The sequence below is a fragment of the Strongylocentrotus purpuratus genome, unplaced genomic scaffold (assembly GCF_000002235.5).
Source record: "Strongylocentrotus purpuratus isolate Spur 01 unplaced genomic scaffold, Spur_5.0 spur5_scaffold_11, whole genome shotgun sequence".
In the NCBI taxonomy this organism is placed as follows: Eukaryota; Metazoa; Echinodermata; class Echinoidea; order Camarodonta; family Strongylocentrotidae; genus Strongylocentrotus; species Strongylocentrotus purpuratus.
In genome coordinates, this window is record NW_022145596.1 from 11,872,175 (window position 1) to 11,897,715 (window position 25,541).

General features: G+C 36.5%; 1 protein-coding gene across 8 annotated transcripts in view; it reads right to left on the reverse strand.

Annotated features, from left to right (window-relative positions):
* The window catches only part of LOC577084 (neurobeachin), a 77,624-nt gene that overhangs the window by 24,495 nt on the left and 27,588 nt on the right, over window positions 1-25,541 (reverse strand). For all 8 annotated transcript variants that reach the window (XM_030980649.1, XM_030980654.1, XM_030980653.1 and 5 more), the window contains exons 4-24: window positions 23,573-23,691; window positions 22,868-22,994; window positions 20,106-20,225; window positions 19,223-19,369; window positions 18,182-18,379; window positions 17,453-17,598; window positions 16,574-16,682; window positions 15,684-15,836; window positions 14,986-15,154; window positions 14,192-14,334; window positions 10,105-10,202; window positions 9,108-9,200; window positions 8,360-8,468; window positions 7,155-7,236; window positions 6,315-6,438; window positions 5,461-5,653; window positions 4,281-4,554; window positions 3,685-3,857; window positions 2,880-3,080; window positions 2,124-2,224; window positions 1,110-1,263 (exon numbers count right to left, since the gene is read on the reverse strand). In XM_030980649.1, coding sequence (XP_030836509.1) covers window positions 1,110-1,263; window positions 2,124-2,224; window positions 2,880-3,080; window positions 3,685-3,857; window positions 4,281-4,554; window positions 5,461-5,653; window positions 6,315-6,438; window positions 7,155-7,236; window positions 8,360-8,468; window positions 9,108-9,200; window positions 10,105-10,202; window positions 14,192-14,334; window positions 14,986-15,154; window positions 15,684-15,836; window positions 16,574-16,682; window positions 17,453-17,598; window positions 18,182-18,379; window positions 19,223-19,369; window positions 20,106-20,225; window positions 22,868-22,994; window positions 23,573-23,691 — 3,033 coding nt within the window. The remainder of the gene's footprint in view (window positions 1-1,109; window positions 1,264-2,123; window positions 2,225-2,879; window positions 3,081-3,684; window positions 3,858-4,280; window positions 4,555-5,460; window positions 5,654-6,314; window positions 6,439-7,154; window positions 7,237-8,359; window positions 8,469-9,107; window positions 9,201-10,104; window positions 10,203-14,191; window positions 14,335-14,985; window positions 15,155-15,683; window positions 15,837-16,573; window positions 16,683-17,452; window positions 17,599-18,181; window positions 18,380-19,222; window positions 19,370-20,105; window positions 20,226-22,867; window positions 22,995-23,572; window positions 23,692-25,541) is intronic.

Sequence of the window (25,541 nt, forward strand, 5' to 3'; positions counted from 1 at the left end):
ATTATAATTATCATTATTATTATCGTTATTATCATATATATTATTACTATAATTTTGTATTGCTTTAAGCCTTTAGACAATCATACCTAATCTAAGAATTATAAATGAATACTCTAATACATTCCTAACAAACTTATAAAGATAAACAACATAAAAACATGCTACAATTTCAATCAATCAAATTTTTAAAAGTGGTCATGCTATCAAGAAGCAATGCTTCAATGTGCAAAGGTCAAGGGTCAAAGTTTACATAGAATAGGGGCAGCATGATGACATCAGGTTGTTCATATAGCTGTGCAAAAGGAGGAAAAGGAAGACACACATACACACATACAGATCAGGGGAGTGTTTCACAAAGACTAAGATCAACTTTAAGTTGGACTTAACTATGGCAAGCCGTCTATGCCACAAGTTCCTCTAACCATTAGGCTGACATTGGTTTCTCAAGGGTCGTACAAATCATGGTCACAAATCTACAGAATTTACATATTTTGATAGTTCATTATCAAAGAAAAGAATATTATCTAAAGATCATAATTGAGAGACCAATGGTGAGAGCAACTAGTGGCATAAATGGCCTGCCATAGTTAAGTCCAACTTAAAGTCGATCTTAGTCTTTGTGAAACACTCCCCAGAGATTGTTTAGCCAAATTACCAGTTTTATACCTTTGCACTACAAGCATATGACACATACATGTAAAACTTGGATTATAAAGCAGTTTTGAAAGACAATAATTAGAAATGATGGTAGACAGGAGCCATTCATCAGAGAACTATCTTTTACTGTCAGACAGAAATCCCCTCTGAAGTAGATCTTACTACAAATTCTTTAACCAAATACACAGAAAATACAGTGTAGACCACTCACATACATGGATACCATATGACATTCAAATACACTAATATAAAATGTTTCATTATTTACCATTACCAAAGTTGACGACTGTTGCAGGTTTTCCCAAAATATACCAGATGACACTTCTTAACTATTTTATGCATGCATGTATCATAATAAGTCATATTTCAATACCTGATTATATGAAATTGTAATGAAGATATTTAGCAACAGGTATACAATGATAGTGTTGCCAATTTGATCAGAGACTTACACTTCTGGATGTTGCCGCTGAGAGGAGAGGTAAGATGCCACCGCAGGAGTAGATGAGGACATCCATGATTTGGGAGATCATCTGGGTCACGTTCTGGACAAAGATGGTGTTTTCTCCTGCGTTGACATAGTCTATCACTGTCCTTGTGTTGTGGCTAAAGAGAGGGAAGGAATGGGAAATGCAGATACATGTTTATTCACAATAAAGATTTGCATTGGATACAGGTACTTGATGTTTTTCTCTTTTATTTTTCGTATTTCGGTCACTTTCTGGACAAAATTTCACCTGCTTTAATACGGTCTATCACTGTGTGTGTCTGTTATGGCTATTAAAGGAGAGGAGAGAAAAGGTCTGATGAGCATAAGATTTTACAAAAAAGTTGTGTATCAATATTTCTTTTGTTACATGTATCTTAAATTTTGCTCATCACTTTATTCATTCTCTCTCTCTCTCTCTGTCTCTTTCTGCTATATCTATTCATTCAACACATTATTTGTACGTACTGTACACACATCCACTCTATTTCATTATTCCCATTGTTAGTTTAGATAGCAAGCAGAAGAACAGCCATCACCTTTAATGAAAGCTTTTGATCCATCCATCCATCTATATCAATACTTCTATCCAACAAACATTCTACTGTATCTACAGTCTATTCTCCATCTTAAGATCCACCAACCAATATATCATCCATCTATCAATCTATCCATACAGTGTATATCCATCAATCAATAATTTATCAATTCAATATTCTATCCATCAAACTTTCCTTCTGTCTATCTATCAATCTATCCATATATCCATCTATCAATCTATCCATATATCCATCCATCTATCTATCCATCCACCCATATATCAATCTATCCATATATCCTTCCATCCATCTATTCAATATTCTACCCATCAAACATTTCATCTGTCCATCTATTAATCTATCCATATATCCATCCATCCATTCAATATTCTATCCATCAATCTTTCCATCCATCTATCCATCAATCTCACTATTCCTACCTCCTCCAGACCTGTACATCAGTCTCAATAGCAAACAGGAGATCAGACATCATCCTTTGGTGCATGTGGGACCACTGGAATTCAGGGATACGGTATGGAGCCTGCAACAACAACAAAAAACAGGGAAAAAAATCATGTGCGACATAGAAAATATTCTTAGTATTACAAAATGCAAATCTGCATGGGCGAATAGGGATTTTGCAAAATATGTTGTATTACATATTTAGATCTTGTGATCAATATTACCCATAAATTACAGTGTAGTCTATGCATATTTAACTAACCACATTTAAAATGCGACAAAAAGCTACTCTTAATGTGCATGCGGAGATTAAATTGCTCTTTATTTTGATTTGCATGAATAATGTACGGGACATCATTTCAACAGATTGAAGAACACCGTCAAAACATTAAAGTAACAAGAGGAATCTGTTTCTGCTCATGAATGACATGTTTTTTGGAGTATTGGATGGCAAGAACTCATCATCAATAGCAGTGGAATCTGGAGTGCTACAAGGGTCGGTTCTTGGACCTTGTCTCTTTCTATTCTACATAAACGACTAGCCAAATGGTCTACCATCTAAAGTTCGCCTTATTGCCGATGATGCCATTTCCTACATGACCATCGACAACCAACATCATGCATACAATCTTCAACAAGACTTTATTGTAAAAATGGGTTCTTTTAGTCAAATGCACCTCTATAGGTGAAGAAAAAAATTGCTGATGGAGTAGAGGTGAGACAGGCATGCATACCTGATGGGGTCCAGGACTGAAGACCCTCTGACTGGGCGTGTCTCCACCACCACCTCCACCACTAGCTCCGGCCTCCATCTGCCTGACCTCCTCCTCCAGGGGTACCTGGGTGGTGTAGTCAGCAGCCTGCAGGATCTGCTCGTTGGTGGTGATGTTGGCCAGGGGCAGGATGGCTGGGCTGTCCTTAGAGACACTCGAACTCTGATAATGGGGAAGAAAAGTTTTGCTTTGTTTTAATACTGTCCTATAGTAACACAGCTAACTAAACACCAGGTTTAGTATATTTATTTAAAAAACTGGAGTTTCCAAAACCAAAATCTTCTGTTTGAACCAGTAGCAATATGACTTTCTTTCCAAAAGCAACAAAGATTGCATTGAAGGATAGAATTAAGGAGTGGGAATAAATATTACTGCAGTTGAACATGTATAATTTTTAGCGGTGATGTCGGCTCTAGGGGTAGGATGGCTCTACCGTTCTTGAAAATACTGGATCACATTTAGTACATGCTTGGCTGAAAAAAGGGGAACAGAATGGTCCGACTTTTCCAAAAGCAATGGGGAAAGCGAAAAATGCAAAATGAGAATGAAAATGGTAGGGTTTCGAGAGAAAAAGGAAAAAAAGTATTAGTAAGATAGGTGAAGACAGTGCAGGAGAGAGAGAGAGGGAGACCGACAAAGAGACAGGCAGAGAGACAGAAAAAGGGAAACACAGAGAGAGAGACAGAGAGAGACAGAGAGACAGAGAGAGAGACAGCAAGAGAGAGAGAGAGAGAGAGCGAGAGAGAATGAATGAATGAATGCTTACATCTTCATTGCCATCAGCACTGTTTGAAGCATCGGTAGACACAGCCTCAGCTTTGTCTCCTTCTGCTGATCCCTTAGGTTCGTCCTTCTCTACCATGGTAACCACCTTGTCAATCACATCATTCAGGAAGGATCTCACCTCCTGCTTACGACGTATCCTCACCAACTCAGCTTCTGTCATATGGCGGAGGAAGGAGAAAGACAAGTGTGAAAAAGGTAGGAACAGGGTCATAATTATCCAAAAATTGTTTGCCAATGTCAAGACTATTTTGAATAATGTATTTTGAATGTATATCTTAAATCTGCCTATTGTCCCAATATTCATGGACATGGATTTGCAACATAGCGATAAACAATTTGAATTGTGAAATGAACTATTACACAACAAACTTCAACCATGGAACCAACTCTACACCTAACCATAACCCTAGTCTAGACCTAACCTGAATACAATCTCAACTCAAAGGCACATCCTTAATTTTTAAGTAAAGTCCACAGCAGATATCATCATAACAAATGTTGGCTAACTGCCAAAATCAAACCATATTCAACCATCAAAAATACAACACCAAACAGAAAAAGGGACAAATGTGATACCTGTCACCATCCTTTCACGGGGTGGATACGGGTTGCTTGGATCATCCTCCACGACCTCATAGTCCAGCCCATCCCCACCGGTCATCGCAGCCAGCGCGCTGATGGAATGGTCTGGCTGGCGTGGCCGGCCTGACTGGGGCAGTTTGGCCCCGGCAGCCACGGCCTCAGAGATGTTGAGTGGGACCCCGCGGGGGCTGCCCCCATCCTCACTCTGCTGGTTCTGGTAGTGGGTGTAAGCCTTGAGGAGGTCATTCTTGTGGTCTTCAAAGGACACCTAGTATTAATAATAATAATAGCTCACATTTATAATGCGCCTAATACTTTGTTTCTAGGCGCGGAACATATTATTTAGTATTAAATGTGAGAGTCAATATGAAAGAAATATAAGAATCTTTGCAAGATTGTTGTAAATGTGCCACCTAACTCTTACCATATCATTTATAATGATGACTCAATATCTTTTTCCAAATTTCAATAAATACGTATATAAATAGATTGTATGAATATTCTATCTAACTGCTGTTATTTGATTGTTTGTTGTTGTTGTTTTTCCTTCTTTCTCTATTTCCTACTTTCTTTATTTCTTTCTTTCATTCTTGTTTTTTGTTAGTTTTTAGTTTTTAAATGCTGGTGAAGTTGACAAGACAATTTATTGCATCTGAATGAATCATAAAACATTCCACATCCTTTATACCGGAGTGCAAAATGGAAAGGGTGTTGACCCAGATGATCTCTAGACTTCACTAGAAAATTATTACTTCATGAAGCAAGAAGCATAAGACAGTGGTGTCATCAATTCTAAACTCTGACCCCTATAGCCTTTGACCCTGTTACTTTTAAGTATTGATGGATAGTGTATTGACACAAAAATCCATTGACCCTCCATCCACCCTATGCATACTTCATGGCATTGTGGTGGGGCATAAGAGTGAGTAGACCATCTACTTTGACCTATTACCCCTACGACCTTTGACTCTCCTAACATTTGACCTTCTTACTTTGACCTTCTTACCTTGGAATGAAGGATGGACAGGGTGTCGACCCAGACCCTCCATCCACCCCACTCGTACTTCATGGCATGTTGGTGAGGCATGCCTAAGAGTGAGTAGACCATCTACTCTGAACTATGACCCCTATGACCCCTATGACCTTTGACCCTTATAACATTTGACCTTCTTACCTTGGAATGCAGGATAGACAGGGTGTCGACCCACACCCTCCATCCGCCCCACTCGTACTTCATGGCATGGTGGAGGAGCATGCGTAGGAGAGAGTAGACCATCTCAGAGACCTTCTTCTCTTCATCGTTCTTGGGGTAGATGTAGGAGAGAGAGATCATCCAGTCCTGCCATACGGAGCACTGCAGTAGGATTCTAGACAGAGAAAAAACAGTTGAGATGACAGAGATTGATTACACAGTTTCAGTTTTAGTTTCAGATCAATGAAATACATGTACAGAGATTCAAAAGGAAACAGTCAATCTTTCTTGTAAACAGATATAAAAGGGTTTATGGCTACAGATCTTTTCCTATAAACACACATACAGTACTTCTCTCTACACCACATACAGCTAAACATGAATTTTCCTCTAAAACATGAGATTGTTTAGGTTCATTTTCAAGGCATCCATAGATTATCAATGTAAACAAAAAAAATTGTACTTGTAATTTTACACAGAATGAACAGGAAACTCCATCATGAGATGGTACAACTATATATGCCTAGTTCCTAGGCACAGAAAGTCTTTACTCACTCTCATACAATTGGGTGAGTTCTAGAGTATTTGGAGATCGGAAGGGTAAATCTTCAATACTTCAGCACCAAACACATTGTCTATGATTGTAGGACTCCCTTGGCTAAAGAGCTCAGCTCTTCTGGGGGGTGTTTCACAAAACTTGTCATCAGTGACATATTACAGTTTTTGTTATAAGCCACTGAAATCCTTGCTTCTGATTGGTTATCAGCAGATTTGTCACTGACTTTAGTCATTTGTCATTGAAAAAAGGCTTTGTGAAACGGGTCCCTAGTACTAACCTGCGGTTCTCTCTGCTGTTGTTGAAGAGAAGGATCATATCCGATAGGAACAGTCTCCTCACATCCATGGATTCAGGACTAGGAACAGACTGGCGCAGGAGTCTGGCTATCACATGGAACATCCCTGTAGGTAGATGGTAGATCAAGAAGGAGGTTTAGATAGAGATAATACACAGCAGTGAGGGCATTAGTAAGAATTACCCACACAAGGTACCTTTGGAACAGTCTAACACTGTTTGGACTGTTTTGAAGGTACAGAGTGTGGGTAATTTTACTAATGCCCAAACAAAATGATTTGTATTATTTGTTTGATAAGATTATGATTTATTTATTTTATAAAATGATGTCTTATAACATGATTTTACCAATGGCCAGTCATTAGAATTGGATAATGCCTGGTCATTATCCAAATTATGTGTTAGGCAAAATAAATGCCTGGTCACGTGTACGCTTTCAGCCAATCATTTGATTAGGAGCCACGTCATCATCTTATAAATAGTCATATGAAATATGATGTCCTCAAAATACCCTTACAGGAGTGGGGATTATAAAGAATGTCGCTCCTTCTCCATGAGCCCATCATCATCATCATCATCATCATCATCATCATAATAATCACCATCAGTATCATCATTGTTGATGTCTTCTTAATCAACATGAAACTGTTGTGATTATCATTAATATTTTTGAGGCAGTAATCTAAATACAATAAAATTTCAAGCATCATAATTTGATTTTTTTTTTCTTTTCTTTTCCTTTATCTTCCCTTTTACATTGCATTGGGAATACATGTATCTCTGATGGGATCAAGCTTCACACTCATGTATATGAAGAACTCACCTGGGTTCATGACTCTATATGTCTTGTCTGGTTCTGGATGCCTTGTAGACATGACCTGCAAACTCACTCTCTCTGTCAACAGCTGCAGATAAGAAAAATACATATACAATAAGTGGTTGTTGCATAAAGAAATTGATGTCATCTATAATCTATTAGTCAAGGGTAATTTATGATCACCTTTTGATTCTAATGAAGGATAAAGTGCCTATTAATTGATTTTATTTTGAAAATTTGCACTAGAACAGGAAAAATACTACAGGGTAACTAAACATATAACAAGCTCTTCTTCTCCAAATTGTTCAGGAAAAAAAATACTTTAAAAAAAAGTTAGTGAAGCTTCTTCTAGATATGCAGGGATTTTTCAGGTCTTGCATTTGTCACATGCACCTGCGAATAAGATGCATACGCATATACATGTAGGTGGCAGCTAAGCATATCATGATTCAAAGGAGAACTGAATTAATTAATTCTTAAAAGGGCGCTTTGTTCTTAGGGTTTTTTTTTTTTGGACACCATGAAGAAAAATGTATTACCGTAAATCTCTGTATATAAGGCGCACTTTTTTCCGTCGGGAAAAATAGAAAGTCGGGGGTGCGCCTAATACACAGGTACAGGATATTTTGAGTTCTCAAAATGCTACTTTTTAATGGTTTTCGAAAATCTCTGTGTCTCAACATGAATTACATAATGCAAATATAGAATAGGATCTACTATTTAAAGTTAAACTCCGTTCCTAATTTGAAGGGAAGAGAGTTTTTTTTTTTTTTTTTTTTTTTTCAGTCTCGATAAATTATGCCCCTTCACAAAGCACTTTGCCAGCTGAAGCTCTCCCGTGTCTCCAGCTCGCTCTCCCGTGTCTCCAGCTCACTCACCTGTATCATGCAGCTCACTCACACGGGGGATATCGAATCACCACTCAAAAACTAGCCTATCTAAATTTTGGTTTGGACTCGGGAGGAAAAATTTTCCGTCATCTTTAGTTTTAAAAACAACATTGTTACTATTTTTTTTTACTTTGACTTTTTGACTGTACAGTCGTAATAAATAAAAAGTCCTTCCCAATTCCCTGCATCATGGCTTTGTTTTCCGAACGGGACCGCCACTGAAATAAGATACGATTCAGTTGGTGTCTTTTTTTTTTAAATCTCAAAAATAGGGGTGCGCCTTATACACAGGTGCGCCTTATACACGGAGATTTACGATACCTCAAAGAGACAGTTGTACATGGTGAGTGTGAGTGTATTTGATGTGAGTTGCATTCTTTCTCCAAGGAGAGAGTACAGGTTATGAGCATACATCAGATCCATCTTCCTCCTGTAACAAAATAAAAAAATACAAATATATTACTTCAAAATTAATTTAAGTATGATACTTGTATTTGGAAGGGTTGGATAAAAAGGAGCTACTGCGATATCTGCCGAGAGGCTTCTTGCATTAAAAGGTGTACCTGAACAGACTCTTTGAAAAAAAGTAGTAGCTCAACATTCAACCAATCAATTGTCCATGATTTTTGAGGATTTTTTTAAAAATCTCAATGTCAATATGTAAAAGACTTCAAAGAAAACACTATGCTGATGGCTGAAATTAGGAAAGGATCAAGGATTCACTGCAATTTGTGCATCGATTAATTCAATTATATTGAGTGTCAAGAGGCTAAACATGACTTTTCATAGTATGTATTGTTAGGAGATAACAAGACCTACTTACAACTTCAACCTTTAAGTTATTTGTTAAAATGAGTCACACATGTATGTCAGATATGTAAATACAAGATGACCCTATTTTTTAAATAACTAATCTTGCAAATGTGCAGTCCAGTACCTGAATAACACACTTAAAATAATCAAATCTTTTCCTATGAAATACAATTTTATCAAACAGAAATAGTCCTGCAAATACTTTAATTCTTAGAAGTGTCCTTCATTTTTCTTTTTTCTTGAAAGGTACACTTACTTGTGTGGGAGTCGGCTGAGGAAGAGGGAGAGGCATTTGAGGGAGAGAGCGCGAACCGCTTCATCGCTTGAGGCCAACAGCTTGAATACAGTCCTAGGACACAAACAGATCAAGGTGGATGTTAACGATGATTCAAAGAAAGAAATTATTTATATAATGTTTCATATTTATATAATGTTTTGTATTTACATGATGTTTCATATCTATTTAATGTTTCATATTGACATAATGTTTCATATTTACATAATGTTTTGTATTTACATAATGTTTCATATCTATTTAATGTTTCATATTGACATGTTTCATATTTACATAATGTTTCATACTTACATAATGTTTTGTATTTACATAATGTTTCATATCTATTTAATGTTTCATATTGACATAATGTTTCATATTTATATAATGTTTCATACTTACATAATGTTTCATATTTACATAATGTTTCATATTTACATAATGTTTCATATTGACATAATGTTTCATATTTATATAATGTTTCATACTTACATAATGTTTCATATTTACATAATGTTTCATATTTACATAATGTTTCATATTTATATAATGTTTGATATTTACATTCATAGTTTTATCATGTAATCAATCAATATTGACATACAATCACAATACAAATACATCAGATTGGTTGATACATTAATGGGTAGCAGAAAGTATGTGAAGGCTAAAGACACTATAACAGTCCTGATATTTAAAAAAAAAAAAATAAATAAATAAATCAAATAACATATCTAACACTAACCAAACAGAATTGAAACCTGTACAGAAGTGGAATTAGAGATTTGTATGTATATTTCTTTTTCCATACTTAGCACGTGATTGATAGAACAATTCCCTATTTCCCAAAATTTTAAATTGGCAGATTCCTACTGAATGACATATTACATCAGTAGATATATTGTAGTTTGTTTTTCAGCAAATTTTAATGAATCATTATTGTGAATACAAGATATTCTTTAATTGGAGAATTGAATACCTGATGCCATTTTTCCTGTCAAATGCGACTGCCAAGCCATTGATGTTTTCTGCCATCAGAGAGAGCAAGAGTTGGAGAACATCCTTCAAGTTGAGATCCTGAATGAAAACAGATCGAAAGAGAAAATGTAATTTGATATGAATTATGATGATTCATAACAAATGCATGTCACTGCACCCAGACAGCCAAGCTGCTGAGCTTTTATTGTTTTATCATGCTGTCAAATGAATATAAATGTACAATATGTATGTACATGCTTCAAATCAACACTTAATTTGTGTGGACATTGGAAAGAAGCGTGTCATTGAAGCATGTTTGGGATGGTCAAATTAGCCTCATTATAAATGATTCTATGCATGAATGTTTCAAAAGAAGTCATTTTTCCATTCATAATGAGTGTTATAAGTAAACGATACCCCTCTTTGATAAACATGTACAAATGTAGCTTCATTCTTTGAATGTATGATTATTTATCTAGCATGATCTTCTCAAAGTTAATAATCATAATGAAAATTACTTTCACATGATATATGAACCCAAATTTATTGTAGCGTGTTTCGTATCTTGATAATTACATGCACTTCCAAAACACCCCTAACAAAAAAATAATTCATCACAATTATTTAATTAATAGAAAGTAACATAACGATAGTCCTTCTACATATATTTTAATAACATGATCCATTCAGACATGATGCGTTGACATGGAATGTGCATGATTGTCCATTATTCAATCAATTTGGTGATTCATGACAAAACATGATGAGCAGTTCAGCATTTAAACATTTAATTAAATGATTTGATTAATTGTAAATGGAATTGTGTCATTCAGAAAATCTGGTTGCTTTTAATGATATGTGTCATCATTATATAAAAGCTACATTTGAAAATAGTTGAATTTTTTTTCTTTACAGATTCCCTTTCCAACAAATGATAGCGATAAGAAAATTAACAGAAACTTTTTTTTTGAAAAACTGTTTGAGTGAAATATGAAGATCTCATAAAACGATAATCATGAAATGTGCTAATCATTCATAATTCCAATGCCTTTTATAAGCTCTTGCAATTACAGTATAAAATTCTTGATTTTTTTTTTCTTTTTTTCCCACATTCCTTTTTCAAGTAGAATTCTGCAGACTCTAAGCTCAGCCGCTTGACTTTTGATTTGGCTTCAGGCGAGGGATCTTGTTACATGTATCCTGGTTTTCAGAACAACTTCATCAGATACTCGATACAGCTTCAGTCAAATATATCTGAGAATGGCTCGATACGCAATGTCCCCGTTTCTCGAAGCATTGACCATCACTTGATGTAATCAACACTGCTAAAATAGCATGGGCCTTGCTTACATTCAGTCCATATGGCATTAATCAACATACAGTACAGAAGTTGTAACTTACAGCAGATTTATATGAAAATGTAAGTCAAATCATCAAAGGAAAAATTAAAGCCTAGAAATGGTAAAATACCATTAAAAATTCCACAATCCACATGCATTTTAGAGGTAAGAATTCAGAACAAAAGAGAAACCCATAAGAATCAGAAATATTTGAAAAATTAATGTACTTAATATGTTCATGTGAGGAAATACATGTAATGTTTTAAATAACCCGGTACATGTAAAGTCGAATAAATTTACTCCTTGTCGCATTGAGTTAGCCAACAGGCTCTCATATTTTGAATAACAAGGGTTTGGGAAATAAATTCAGTACAATTCACCAGACACGTTCAATTTCTAAAAAAAAATTATTTGTTTGATCAACTTGTACTCTTTTCACACTGGTATTGCTTAACCCCTTACTTTGCTTAGCCCCGTACTATCCTTAAACCCGGAATATTTTTTTTGGCTTTTCACACACGCTATTTTTAGTCCCGTACTAGCGCCTATTCCGGAATAAGAAAATTCACGCTGTTCTCACTGCAATTCGTTACGGATATCGTGAATGTTATGATTGGACAGTGGGCTCCTTACTTCGCATCTGGCCAGCTGCGATACGCTCCATTGCGTAGTACCGGACTATTTTTCGTTTCTGTTCTCATTCATTTGCTTGGCACCGCAATTGCGGGGTTAACAGGAGTTAGCACCACAATTGCGGGGTTAGCCCTGCTCTTTTGCAGGGTTAGTTAACCCCGTACTCTTGGTGGGGCTAGCCCACTTTGGTAAATACGAGTCTGAACAGAAAGTGGAATAGGCTTAATCCTGGACTATAGGTGGGGCTAAGACCCCCCCTTAACCCCACCTATAGTACGGGGTTAAGCAAAGTACTTGTAATGAATATGTGAAGATATGCATGCATTCTATGTTTTCTCTATTATAACAAAGCATTTTTTTTTTTAAAGTACAAAATGGAAGTAGATAAACCACACTCAAAGCATAATGATTTGTCCTTTAAATCTTTTCATATTGATATATCAGCCACTTCAAGCACTGAAACTGCTACTCCAGCAAAAGAATCAAAAGTTCTTCAAACAAGCAAACCACACAATAGATGCAATCTTGCCCAATGGTTCATTTCATCCGCACTTGCACCCCGACTCTTGAAATTTTCTGAGAATGATTACATGAAATAAGCCACAAAATGTAATTTTTGTGTATAACAATGTTAAGGATAGCCAATATCACTAAAAAAAAAAATGAGCTGCTCAACCATTGGAAAGCCCAGTACACATCTTACAACCTGACTGCAACTGAATTTTTTACCCCCCCAAAAAAAAAAAATTGGAATAAAATTAGACATAAAAATTTGGATATGTAAATTCTTCCTGATAGGGGTACAGAACAGTCCTTAGATACAGGTATTCAATATTTAAATGGTGGGGTATTCTAAGCCGTCTAGTTTTGGTTAAAGCTTTATAATATGCTACAAGTTGATCGCAATCATGTAACCGATACAATGTCGCTACATTCCTAAACCAATCTTTCATGCTCCCTGACAGGAAGATACCCCACCATTTTGGAAATACTATTCATCAAAACATATGGGACCATAACCAAGAAAAATTTACAAATCAAATAGTTCATATCTGCAATTTCTTTCAAACTTGAGCCATAGTCAGGTCATTAAGGTGCACTGTGGCCATAAGGCATGTTATGATATGGCATGCTATGTTTGGCAATCATCGGCACACATTTGTCAGCTTACCACTGTAATCTCATCAACCCCCTCTGATCTCATCTACATTGGAATAAGATTAAATAACATTGCCATGAGGTACATGTAGTGATCATTTCTGGCATCTGGCATTCTCGGCCAGGGAAAATGTAGAGGGGGCTGGGTGAAATTTTGCCTCTACCCCCCCCCCCCCCCCATCTTTCTCTAACAGATTGCACACTGCAACAGTGTCAGAGGAATTGTTTTGCCCTACTACCATGAATCTTTTAAGCCATTGACCACTGGAACTTCTCACTCTCAAAGGCTTAATACAGAGATCATCCAGTTCCTGCAGGTAATGGGTTTAAGTGGAAGTCTGCACTATTACATGTATCAAGTTGATTTCAATAACAGCAGAATAAATGGAGAAATAGATTAGTGGAAATTTAACTTATCATGATCAATATGTTGTTTTTAAAGTAAAAATAAATAAGTGGCAACTCCATATCGTCCTTTGCTCTCATTTCTTCTGAAGTAAGAATTATCAGGATCCCTTATCTTAATTATAGATGAAAGAATAAATCATGTTCATTGAGAAGTAGCTTAAAAACTTGTGTCCAATATTTTATCTAGAGCATGAGTATGATTAATACACAAACATTATCTTTGGTGAAAAATCTAAATTTATTGAGAGTTGCTAAAAAGAGAGGTCAGAGTCCCTAGTTGTTTATCATCCTTTATTGCATTTTACTCAGTAGTTCACTGATCTCTTTTCCTCACTGTTCTATTTTCATGTTAGGGCCAACTTGAAGCCAGCATGAAATTCCTGATTGATCAGCTCTACCTACATGTACTACATGATCACACATGAGTTCTTCAAAGTCAAAGACTATTAAATGTGTTTAATGCATATCTACTATTTCTACTGCAGCATATACTACTTTGCTTACTACTTCTACTTCATATGTCATTTTACAAAGCAATTCCAGTCTTACCTCATGCATGGTCATGAGATAGTTGAGAATGATCTGAAGCTCCTCGTCATTGGCAGACTTCTCCTTGAGAATCAGTTGCTTGGTGACACGCAGGATGAGTGCCCTCAGTGTCAAGAGGTCGTCAAGGCTGGGCCGATTCCCTTCTGCAAAAAAACACAAAATAATCCACCATTTTCTCTGTTTCATTTGTTGTTTCTTTTAGTGAAAGGGATTTTATTTCATCATAAATTCCATTCTATTCAGGCACACACTGTACTGCCCATTTCAATAATTTTGGGAGCATAGTTTTATTAAGACCCACACAATCCATTTCACATGCATTTAGGACCAATTTTGAATTGATCAGATTTGAATAAACAAACTTCCTATGTCAAGAAGAACACACAGGAGTGCTTTGATCAGTTTCTTGCAGCTGAACATACATTATATAAAAAACAGCATTCATCATTATTATTACCAATAGTCTAGACATACAACAATCCCAGTGATTATGATGTCTTACTGTATAACTTCGCTATCAGAAAAGGGATTTTTACTTTAGTGTTTGCTAAAACAGTGAACAGCTCAATGCAAGTACCACTCTACACGTCTCTATAAATTCCACTCAAATTCAAAGAAGAATAAAGGTTTACTGGCTTCAAACATATATGTATCGCTATTTCTATTTAACTCCTATACTTCTTTATGCATTCATACACAATAATTTAAACTTAATTTACAAAATTCATGTGAAATGGACATTCGTGTGAAAGAGGCATCAATACTACATGCATTCCCTAAGGGTGTGTTCATACCCAAGCCCTTTGGCACGATTCCACTCCTGTTCTCTGGGTTGACGATCCAGTAGTAGTGCTTGAGAGTGTGCATCAACTGAAGGACCGTGCTGACCCTACGGATATTGGTGTAGATGGATGCCTGACCCACAAACTCGTTGGCAAGGAATGTGTAGAGCGAAATCTGGACCTAAATAAAATGAAAATAAAATACACACATGATGTTTGTAAACAGCCTCAGTTTACAGTAATTCAGGAGTGTTGGTCAGGGTAAGAAATTTGTAGAGAGTTGCAGCATCTCGAACAAACAAACAAAATCAGTTGTCTACAGTCATCTTAAAAAGCCCTAAGAGAACAACCTGGGTTGTGGTTTTTCCGCAAGTTAACAAATCTCATTTCCCTCTGTTCTCCTATTAAAGTGATTTAACATCATTATATTGACAAGAATCTTCTTGCCTATAGTAGGTTGACTAACAATTTAATTCCTATTAAAGACATCCAATGATCAAATAGTTTGTCCATTGGGGTAGTTGTCAAGGATTGTTGTCCAGGGCAAATTGCAAAGGGGCAATTGTCCCAGCACAGTTGGACTTGTGGATAGTGGTCCTTCCATGGATAGTTGGTCTAGAGTGATATACAACAGGTTGTTGTCTAAGAAACTTTAAGAACAGTTATGAGGCTCTGGCACTTGAGAATAAATGATCAAAATGAGGATATACCTTGATAGGGGTATGTATCCATAGCGATGGATTGAAGAGGATGTGATCTACAAGATGACGTAGGAGCTGGATCCCAGTGGGTAGGTTGTTAAAGTGCTTGGCCAGGTCTAGGAACAGCTCCAAGACAGTACCTGTCATGTGCTGTGGTGAGGCCTAAATGGTGCGAAATACAAATTGATTATTGAGTTGCTCAAAGCATGATCATCATTTACCAAGCACCCCCATGCATGACTGAAGTAGAGTGGGTAATACAAACTAAATTATCATCTTCTGGTAGAATGACACATTATTTCATTCAAACAAAATCTATGTGGAGTAGAGGCATACACTCTTGCGAGCAACCCCCAAAAAGGAATTGGTTTGATAATAGCATTATGATTGATAATAGCATTATGATTGAAAAGATAGAGTTTGTGCGATTGGAAAATCTGGCTTCTCAGAGTTGCCTATCAATCATGCTCCCGATGTAGATATATATGGTTGTGCTAATCATTCTTTTCAGCAAAATCATTTTAAAAATTGTTAACATTTCACTGAACAAAAAAAATCCTTGAAAGGCATTTTCATTACAAGAACTCAAAATTCTGAGGATTTCTTGCCTGCTGAAAGCTAGAAGGGTGCTCACTCAATGTAAAGCCATGTGTTAATGCCCTTTTGGCTCTAGGCAGATGATACTGATACAGTCAAACCTGCATTAGCGACCACCTGTATAGAAAGACCACCTGTCTGCAAGGACCGCATTTTTTGTTTCCATTGAAAATGGTTTCTCATTAAAACATGTACTGAAGAAACCTATACATGAAGACCACCTGCCTATAAAGACCACCTTTCTTGTCTCCCCCGTGTGGTCTTTATAGACAGGTTTCACTGTATAAGGGTTGATATATTACCTTCTGTAGGATGTAGCCTAGGATGATGAAGCCTCGCCCATGGACCATCTGTTGTTGAGTTGACATGGAACCCTTCAGTAGATCACACAGTAATCCTAATAGCAGAGGACTGCAGGAGGGGGGAAAGATTTTCTGGTAATTAGTATTCATCAAACAGGTGACATGGCACACATTGGCATACCTTGCTCTGGGGCTCAATTCAGGAGAAAGTGTCGAATGGAATATGATAACAGATTCATAGGATTGTACAACACGTGTAGCAGGCACAAGGGGTCAATATCTTACACTATTTGAATTTCTAACTTCAACCCTAGACTCAACAATCCTAACCCTTACACTTAACCTATCCAAAACTCAAATCACAATCCGAGTCATTACTCCATATTATTGATGTCAAATGTCGCCAGAGCAAATGTTCGATCACATCTGAGGGTTCTCATGAAGGAGAACAGAACACCGTCATAATTACTACCGAGGCTGAGATGCGGTGTTGTAATACTGAAGCCATGCACTTGTTTCATAACCACATTCTCACCCTCTCCCTGTATCATTAGTAGATTGACCATGCCTTTGCCATTTTAAATTTAGGTAGTGGATAAGACATGGACATGACACATGAAGCTTTCAGTCTATAATATTTCCCTACCCATTTTCTAGTGCTGATATAGCACAGGGGAAGGGGGATGCTGATACTTTTGGTCCAGTGTACATCTTTCTTTCTTCTTTCTTTCATGATTTTATTTTATCTGGCAAACAGTCAGTTGGCTATTTTTACCACTCACTATTTTATGAACTATTTATGATATACATACATATGTACAATTTACATGTCATAAATGACTTTTTTAAGGATTTTTTCTTTTCCATCCTTTTTCTTACCATACTGCAGGAGTCTCCTCTTCAGTCTTAGCACTGAGTTCTTGATGGATGAAGTCTAGTTGAGTGAAAATAGGGAACAGCATGTGTATACCACCGATGGAATGCAATGTGCTGTGGATGGAGTGCGTCACGATGGCTCGCACATCCTACAAGAAATGATTATGAGTTTATTATTTACCATCAAGAAATTACAAACAAGTGTTATCTTGCTCAATATATTACTCATTGCGGATGTACCGGTAGTATCGAAAATATTATGGCCATGGTTATCTTGTTCCCTCTTTATGGATGTTAACTTTTTTCAGCTAATTTGCTCTTTTTTTGTTCCAGTACTTCTGCCTTCCTATTTCCATTGACATATCTTCGTCCTTTTCCTCTTTCTCATCTACTTGTTTCTTATTCTTCTTTTTTCCCCTTTTCCCATTCTAACTCTCTCCACTTCTGCTCCTCTCTATTTTGCTCTTTCCTTTTCTCTTTCCTCTTCATTCCTCTTCCTATAGCTTTTCTTTTTCTTATCCTTCCTTTAGATAATAAGCCATAATCTACATGAATAACATGGCACACAGCTGTATACAATCTGTTCATGCACAAACCATAGATCAGCAGAGGTTACAGTGTAGGCATCGTAAGCATTATGAACTAGTGCCCCCCCCCCCCAAAAAAAAGCCCTGGCCTAAAAGACATCAAAATAAAATTGACCATTCCAAAAGGGCAAGCGCCTGTACATACCTGAACCATGAGGGCATGCGGAGAATGCACAAAGAACGAGGGGTTGCCCTTGGGTGATGATTCCAGACAGAGCTGAGACTCCGTAGCAGCAGGGTTGTAGAGGAACACGATGCTGTTGGTCAGCTTGCCATCGTAGAGGACCTTCTTGAACTGATCTGGAAGGCTCACGTCGCTCTCCGATGGGAACTTGAAGTGACTCTGAAGAGAAAAAAACAGATTTATATGTACATATTAAAGAATACGATAACAATGATATATCTCTTTTGTTAAGCACACTTACACATGTATACAGTAGGTTTACGGTTGCACAATGTGAGAGAGAGGGGGTAGAATTGGGGAGTCCTGAAAAGGACTATCTGTAATCTTTCTTTCTTGAGTGTGCATATATGAGTAGTAGGAGTGGCTCGACGTTTTGAACAGGTTGACTATCCATCGACACTTACACATGTATGGTAAGCACAAAATTTATGATCTTCTAGAGGACCTTAAAAATAATATTACTCAGTTTTTGTTTCAGCAACAGTTATGAGGACACTGCACACTTCAAGGCATACATCCAACCAGGAACATCTGGGTCAATAGTGACACATGTAGCTTCCTATCTTGCCAAGAAAACATTGGAGCTGAGTAAGAATCTGAACCAAGGACTTTGGGACCCAAGTCAAGTGTATAACCACTCAAGTATGATACCTCTCCTTGGTGAATGCTGAGTGCTGATATTTTGTGCAGCTCTCTGCACATACTGCATTTTTAATTACATGTATGTTGCAAAATTGGAATAAAGAAACTGTGTGTTATAAGGAGTTGGAACCAGAAGAATATTACAGCAGGTTTACTGATTATTATAAGAAATGATAGTGTAATACATTGTAAACATGTGCATGAATAAAGTGACTTGAATAAAGTGACTGCTCCAATTACTGCAGCTACATGTATGTCATATTTCAAATACTAAATAAGATACCGAATGAGATTGATTCTTTCTTGTCAGCACTATCTTTATTCTTTTCTCTCTAAGTCAGTCTCACATATCATTCTTACCCTGTAGTTTGGACCTAGGAGGTATATTCCATGGATACACTGTGGTGATATGGCTTCACTGAACAGATACACAGATGACAGCTGGCCACTGAAGGTTCTCTCCTTGTCTGCCGTGGGCGCCGAACCAAGAAAACACTTGTCATATGGCTGTCACGAAAGGAAAGGATGTCATCAAATTGTTTGTAAAATGATCGCATTTTCTATTTGGTCTAAAAAGTACAATTTTTCCCTCCTAGCATCTCTCACTCTCTCTCTCTCTCTCTCTTCCTTTCTTTCTCTTTATCTCTCTCTCCCTATGTGTGTCTTTCTCTATCTCTCTTTCTATCTCCCTCCCCTCTTTCTCCCCACACCCGCTTCTCTCTCTCTCTCTCTCTCTCTCTCTCCCTCCCTCTCTCTCTCTTTCTCATTCTATCCCTTTGTTCATTCTTTCATCACATCATTGTTTATGATGTATGATGTCTTACGTTAAAACTGGTTCTGAGGGATAATGCATATTCAACTATAATGACAGTTCTGCTTTGAAATACAAGTACATGTATATGCTGGGGCTCAAACGTATCACTTTATGAGCTGACCACTTTGGTCAATTATAGGGATCATAGTTTCAACCGTCTCATAACTATAAAAGAGTATGATTAAAGTACTGCATATCAATTTTTAAGGTAAGACATTGTGGCCATTAAGTAGGACATCAACATAAATTGTGTGTTGTTTGCAGGCAATCAAAGCTATAAATTGCAGTTCTAATATCAATCTTTGAGAAAATGATCACATTAAGAGTAAGTAAAACAATTTAACCCTTTGAATACGGGAGCAGAGTGGTCCCTGTATCAGGCCTATGGTAATTGGATAATTCAGAAGTCAAGGGGTTAAGAGTACTTACATCACTAGTGCTGACATACCACTGCATCTCACCAGAAGACACGAGGGTTCCGTTGACGTAGCACTTGATCTCGCTGGTCCTCCATCGGTTGTACACATGCACCACTGTCACGTTGTACCACTGAGAACAGAAGAAAAAAAAACCTCAAGTTTATTGCACATATATATATATTGTAAAATACACATAAGTGCAGGGAAGCGCATTAACAATGTACAGTATTCTTCTTGTAAATGTATAGTTTTACCATATGTAATCTTGTTTCATCTTTAATATAATCATGATTTTACACAAATCTCATCATCCTATTATACATGTGGACAACTGTGACCATTATGTAGTATATGTACCACTATAATGAGGAGAAACATATCAATTACATATAATGATTCTGAATTATTTGGGAAGAAGAATGCTTTTTATTTATTTTTGTATAATGTACCATATATGTATTATGGGGTCATGTTTTGTATTGTCAATTTTCAATTCAAATCTCACTTGTCATCCATCAGTGGTATACATGGACCTTCATCACCATGTGCCACTGAAATCAGAAATACATGTAGGACCTCCAATTTATATCACAAATGAATGATTTAGTCTGTAGGTGTTTCTATTTTTCTAAATGATTTTGTAAAAAGAAAACAAATTTTGGTTATGAAATATGCCCTAGCACAGCAAGATCAGAGAAGAATCAATGAACATTTTTTTTACAGAATGAGAAGCTAAAACAAAACATTTCCAAAGAAAAACAAGAATGCAATGGGTATCTTCCCGGCAAGTCAATTTTACATCACAATCAACAATTAAGATCTCATATTGCATGTTTAAAGAAACGTTTTAACTCTTATATAGTATTATGGCAAGTATCATTATGTCAGAGACTATGAGGAGAAGGTTTAATTACTTCTCAGTGGGAATATACACATGAATGGAAAAGGAATGAAGGAGCTCTCATTACGTCTCACAAGACGGAATATGTTACTCCAACAAAAGGCTTTGAACTGCCTCCTTGACTGCCTGACTGAATCAGTCCCCCCCCCCCCCTCATTCACAATAGCCAACTTTATCACATATACTGAATATAAGTAGCTACAAAACAAAACAAATATTCACTTTCCCTAGTCTGAATGTTAATTATAGTGAAACAGAGCCTTAAGCTTCATTTCCCCATAAACTTATAAAAGAGGGTCTATTGGCCATCAGAAAATATTAGGGAATGAACGAGTGACTGGCCAAGCTTATTGTGAACCCATGCTGATATGTCAGGCACCAGCCATTATTTCTTACACTCGAGCAATGGTAATGACATACATGTAAGCTGACATTATTATACATATAAAATGAACCTACCCAAAACAATTTTTGAAAATAGTATTCCTTTAAGTAACATCCCATGTGTACGCAACCTTCACTGTACCATAATTCTCTATACGATATTCTTTATGAGGGTCATAAGGTTCAAAAGGTTCATCTTCATTGCCCATGCTTCTGGCAATGGAAATAAGTGGTATTTACATGGTAAATGGATACATAAATGGAAATATATTCATACCAAAAGAAAACTTCAATAAAGATCTTTTGAGTTGAAAATATAAAACTCCTCTCGTCTGAATACCCTGAAATACTATGTTGAGGGAGGAATAGATCTCTTGGACGTTTCACCCTGACTGCACTACGAGGTGATCCGGTGCCCTTCTAGTGGCTATTTCCATCCCCCTGGTTGTAACTCCACACTTTAATCAAAATGTGTTCTTTTGTGCACCAGCCAATTAGCTCTATTGGTGATGGAATGACAGGGTCTGGGGAATTTTATCCTGATGTAGGTAGGCTTGTCTCAAAATGTCGAAAGTTCTTCCCTTTCCCTTCTTAAAATGGGATTTTATCCCCTTTTACTATAGGAAAACATTCCAATTTACATTTCTTATGCCTTCCTGCACTTGTACCTGATAGTCTTTAAGAGATGGGATTGACCTGTTTTATGATTACTCCGAGGAAAATGCACTAATTGTCTATTCTCTCAAATAGAAGTCCAATTACAAAGAAAAGTGCAGGTACATGTACAAATCGCGACCTCTTTTCGTAGTCTTGACGAGTTGTGACTGATCTTTATTAATTGCAAATCTGCAAACATATATATTCAATTATCCAATGACCTTCAATTGATTTGGAGTACTAGTATTAGTACTAGTAACCTTTAGAAGATACAAGACAAGCATTTAGGGCACATTTTGATCAGTTCCAAAAAGCCTGGATAGACAGCCATAACGGTAACAGGAGCTCATTCTGTACTCTCTCTCTCTCTCTCTCTCTCTAGGCCTGTCATCATCAGCTCGAGTTTGCTAAATAGCCTGCTATTTCTGATTCAGCAAATTAGCCCGATCACAAATAGCGGGCTATTTGGCAGGTGAAGATATCTTGAGCCAGTTAACAAAATAGCCCACTATTTGTGGTTCGCGTCTTCACCAGCCGAAAGACTCACACTATGCGTAAACACTGAGCAAATTTCTCAAGCAAGTTTCTCTAAGCTCAAGTTTTGAGCTGATGAAGACGCGATTTGCAACTTCGGGCTATACACAATAGCGGGCTATTTGGCTAACTCAAGCTGATGAAGACAGGCCTAATCTCTCTCTCTCTTTCAATTTCTTCGCAGGAACCGTCAAGGTTACCAATAATGATGCTTGGTTACTGCACCCAAGAAAGAGGGCAAGGATGAAGAAGAAAATCTGGGGCAAAGGTAACAAAAGAGATGCTGTGCTTCTCACCTTTCTCGGTTGGAAGTCATACTTGATGCAGTGCTGGAACCCTTTACCTTTGACCTTGACAGAGGTCACAACCAGGCACGACCCCATGAAGTGACCAGAGTATCCAACACCTTTGCTTGTTCGGAAGCTGGAATATGAAAAGAAATGGATGCATTTTGTGAGTTTGTGTAATTGTAGTTGTGGTCATAGTCTTAGTCATATCGTAATGTGATTGCATTGTATCTTGTGGTGGTGGTGGTGGTGGTGGTGGTGGTGGTAAAACATGTGATGATAATGATGATGATGGTGATGATGATTTGATGACCATACGGATCACCACCATAGTTATATTGCTGCAACAGATGATGACTATAATTCAGACATCATTTTTGTTTCAACATTAAACTAAAAATACAAAACCGCAAGAGTGCTACAAAGCATGCATGTAGCTCTCACTTTCATACTAGGAGCAGAGAATGCATGTGAAGATTCAAAACCTATCTTTCTTGCCCTGTAATATAAAAATAAACTCACAATCAATCATAAAGATCTATTGTATCTAGCTCCAATCTTGCTGCAATTAATCATATCTTGCCATGTGACATAAAAAATAAATGTAAATTACTATTAGTATTGATTGAAGAGTTATGATAGATTTGAAGGAGATTTAATTAATTGTAACTGTTTATGTTACAGGGCCCAGACTAGATTTACTAGATTTCTTACCAGTATAGGTATGGCTTATCCCTCTCAATGTTGGTATTGATAGGCTCCACTCTAAACCAGGTGGAGAATGTGAATCCATTCTGGTAAGGCCATCGGGCAATGGGCGGGAGTGCTATAGCCTGGATATATAAAGGAAAGAGAAGTAAAATATTCAATAAAATAAAACATTTGCATTCATAATCATTCCAAAAATATCGCATGGAATAAATATAAGTATTATAAGACAAAAGCAACCGCGTCTCCAAGATGCTCTTGCCTAAATTCATTTGAGATCACAATGAGAACAAAAAGCCAGGTTTTATGTTCACAGTTAAAAATAGCTTTCAATAATATTCTGTATTTTAACCAGAGCTCTTTATCAGAACTTTATGGAGCTATCCAGAGATAAATAACTCCTTGCTCCCATGTATTTTTCACTGTTATGTATGATGCATGTATACATGTACTTATGATCACAGTTTCGCAGCACACGCAATTAAATCATCTGCTCCATTCTCAATATTATATGAAAGTGCAGTTTCATAAAAAATGAGAATAACAATCTTCATGATGATTATTTTTATGACTGTTTTTATGATTATGATTATTCTTTGTAAAATAATGACTACTGTACTTTCAATAGCCCATTTACTATGAATTATCCTTCTCTTCTCTCACTTTGTTCAGCATTAATGTTTAAATGCAAAAAAAAGTCTCCCTGATCCCTTTTTTTTTTTTTTTTTTTACACAAGGCCATGTAAAAGATATGTTGTATTTTGTATTAAACTGATGAATGTATAGCATTACAGAGAAATCCATACCCCTTCTGGCATGTAATGGAAGAAGAATGACACAGATATATTCTTATTTTAGTCACATTCGATACTTATGCCCTCTATGGAATCTATGACATCAATCTGTTTCTTCTTCTTTTTTTCTTTCTCAGGCTTTGTTATCTTTTTTTCATCTTGGGTACATTGAAGTCCTAAAAGCACCTAAAGATGTAATTATCATTATGAATTCATTTGTTTTCCCCATTGCTTTGTTTTGTCAAATTTTTCATAATTGTGTCCCCACAATTTTACAGAATCCTAGATCTACCCCCGATTCTAAGCACTAGTTTTAACCAAAAGTTACTTTATATACCTCTGAATCTCATCCAACAAGAATAATATTTTATCGCATTACTTTTGTTATAATAACATAAAAAATCTCAATTCTTATGTCTCTATAAAATAGGAAAAGCCTCTTAGAGGCCTATTAAAAACCACTAATGCATTAGGTGCAGATATAAATAATCTGATCTATTCAAACACCGGATTACTTGCCCCTGAAAAGGAAGCTTCAATGTCACATAAAACACTCAATACGCAAGCCGATTATTAAAAGCAAGGTACATTTTCAGGATACATTCTAGGCAATACTTACTTTCACATTCTTACTGTCCGAACCTTGAGAGTCTTCTCATTCTATTGTATCCCAAGTTGGCCACTCAGTATTCAAATTTGCATTTCTTTTCTTATTTAAAATCTTTATATATCAATTTGAAATCCAACTACCACATAAGTCTGTGAATATTGATGTGCATCCCCTTTTTCTTTTCTCTTCTTTTTTCTGTCTTTTCCCCCTTTTTACCAATATTTTGTTCTTCCATATTTGTATTATTATGTATCCTTTGAGGGTAGTCATACTATCAAGCTTTGCTTATTTTGTCAACCCTCCTGTTTGATGTTCTCGATTAGTTACACCCAGCCTTACCTTATTCTACATATATTCTTTTGTCATGTGTAAATTTGCAATATTTGTTTGTTATATACTTGTAAAAATGCAAAAGAAAAAGAAAATCAAACAGAAATAAATAAATCAAATCAAATCAAATCAATATGGCATTAAAGTATTACCACCTAACTCTGTGGGTTTTGAGGGGGAAAAATCTTAAATGCCAAGGATATCAAATTCACGATTGAAGCAGAATGCCTGCTACAATCTT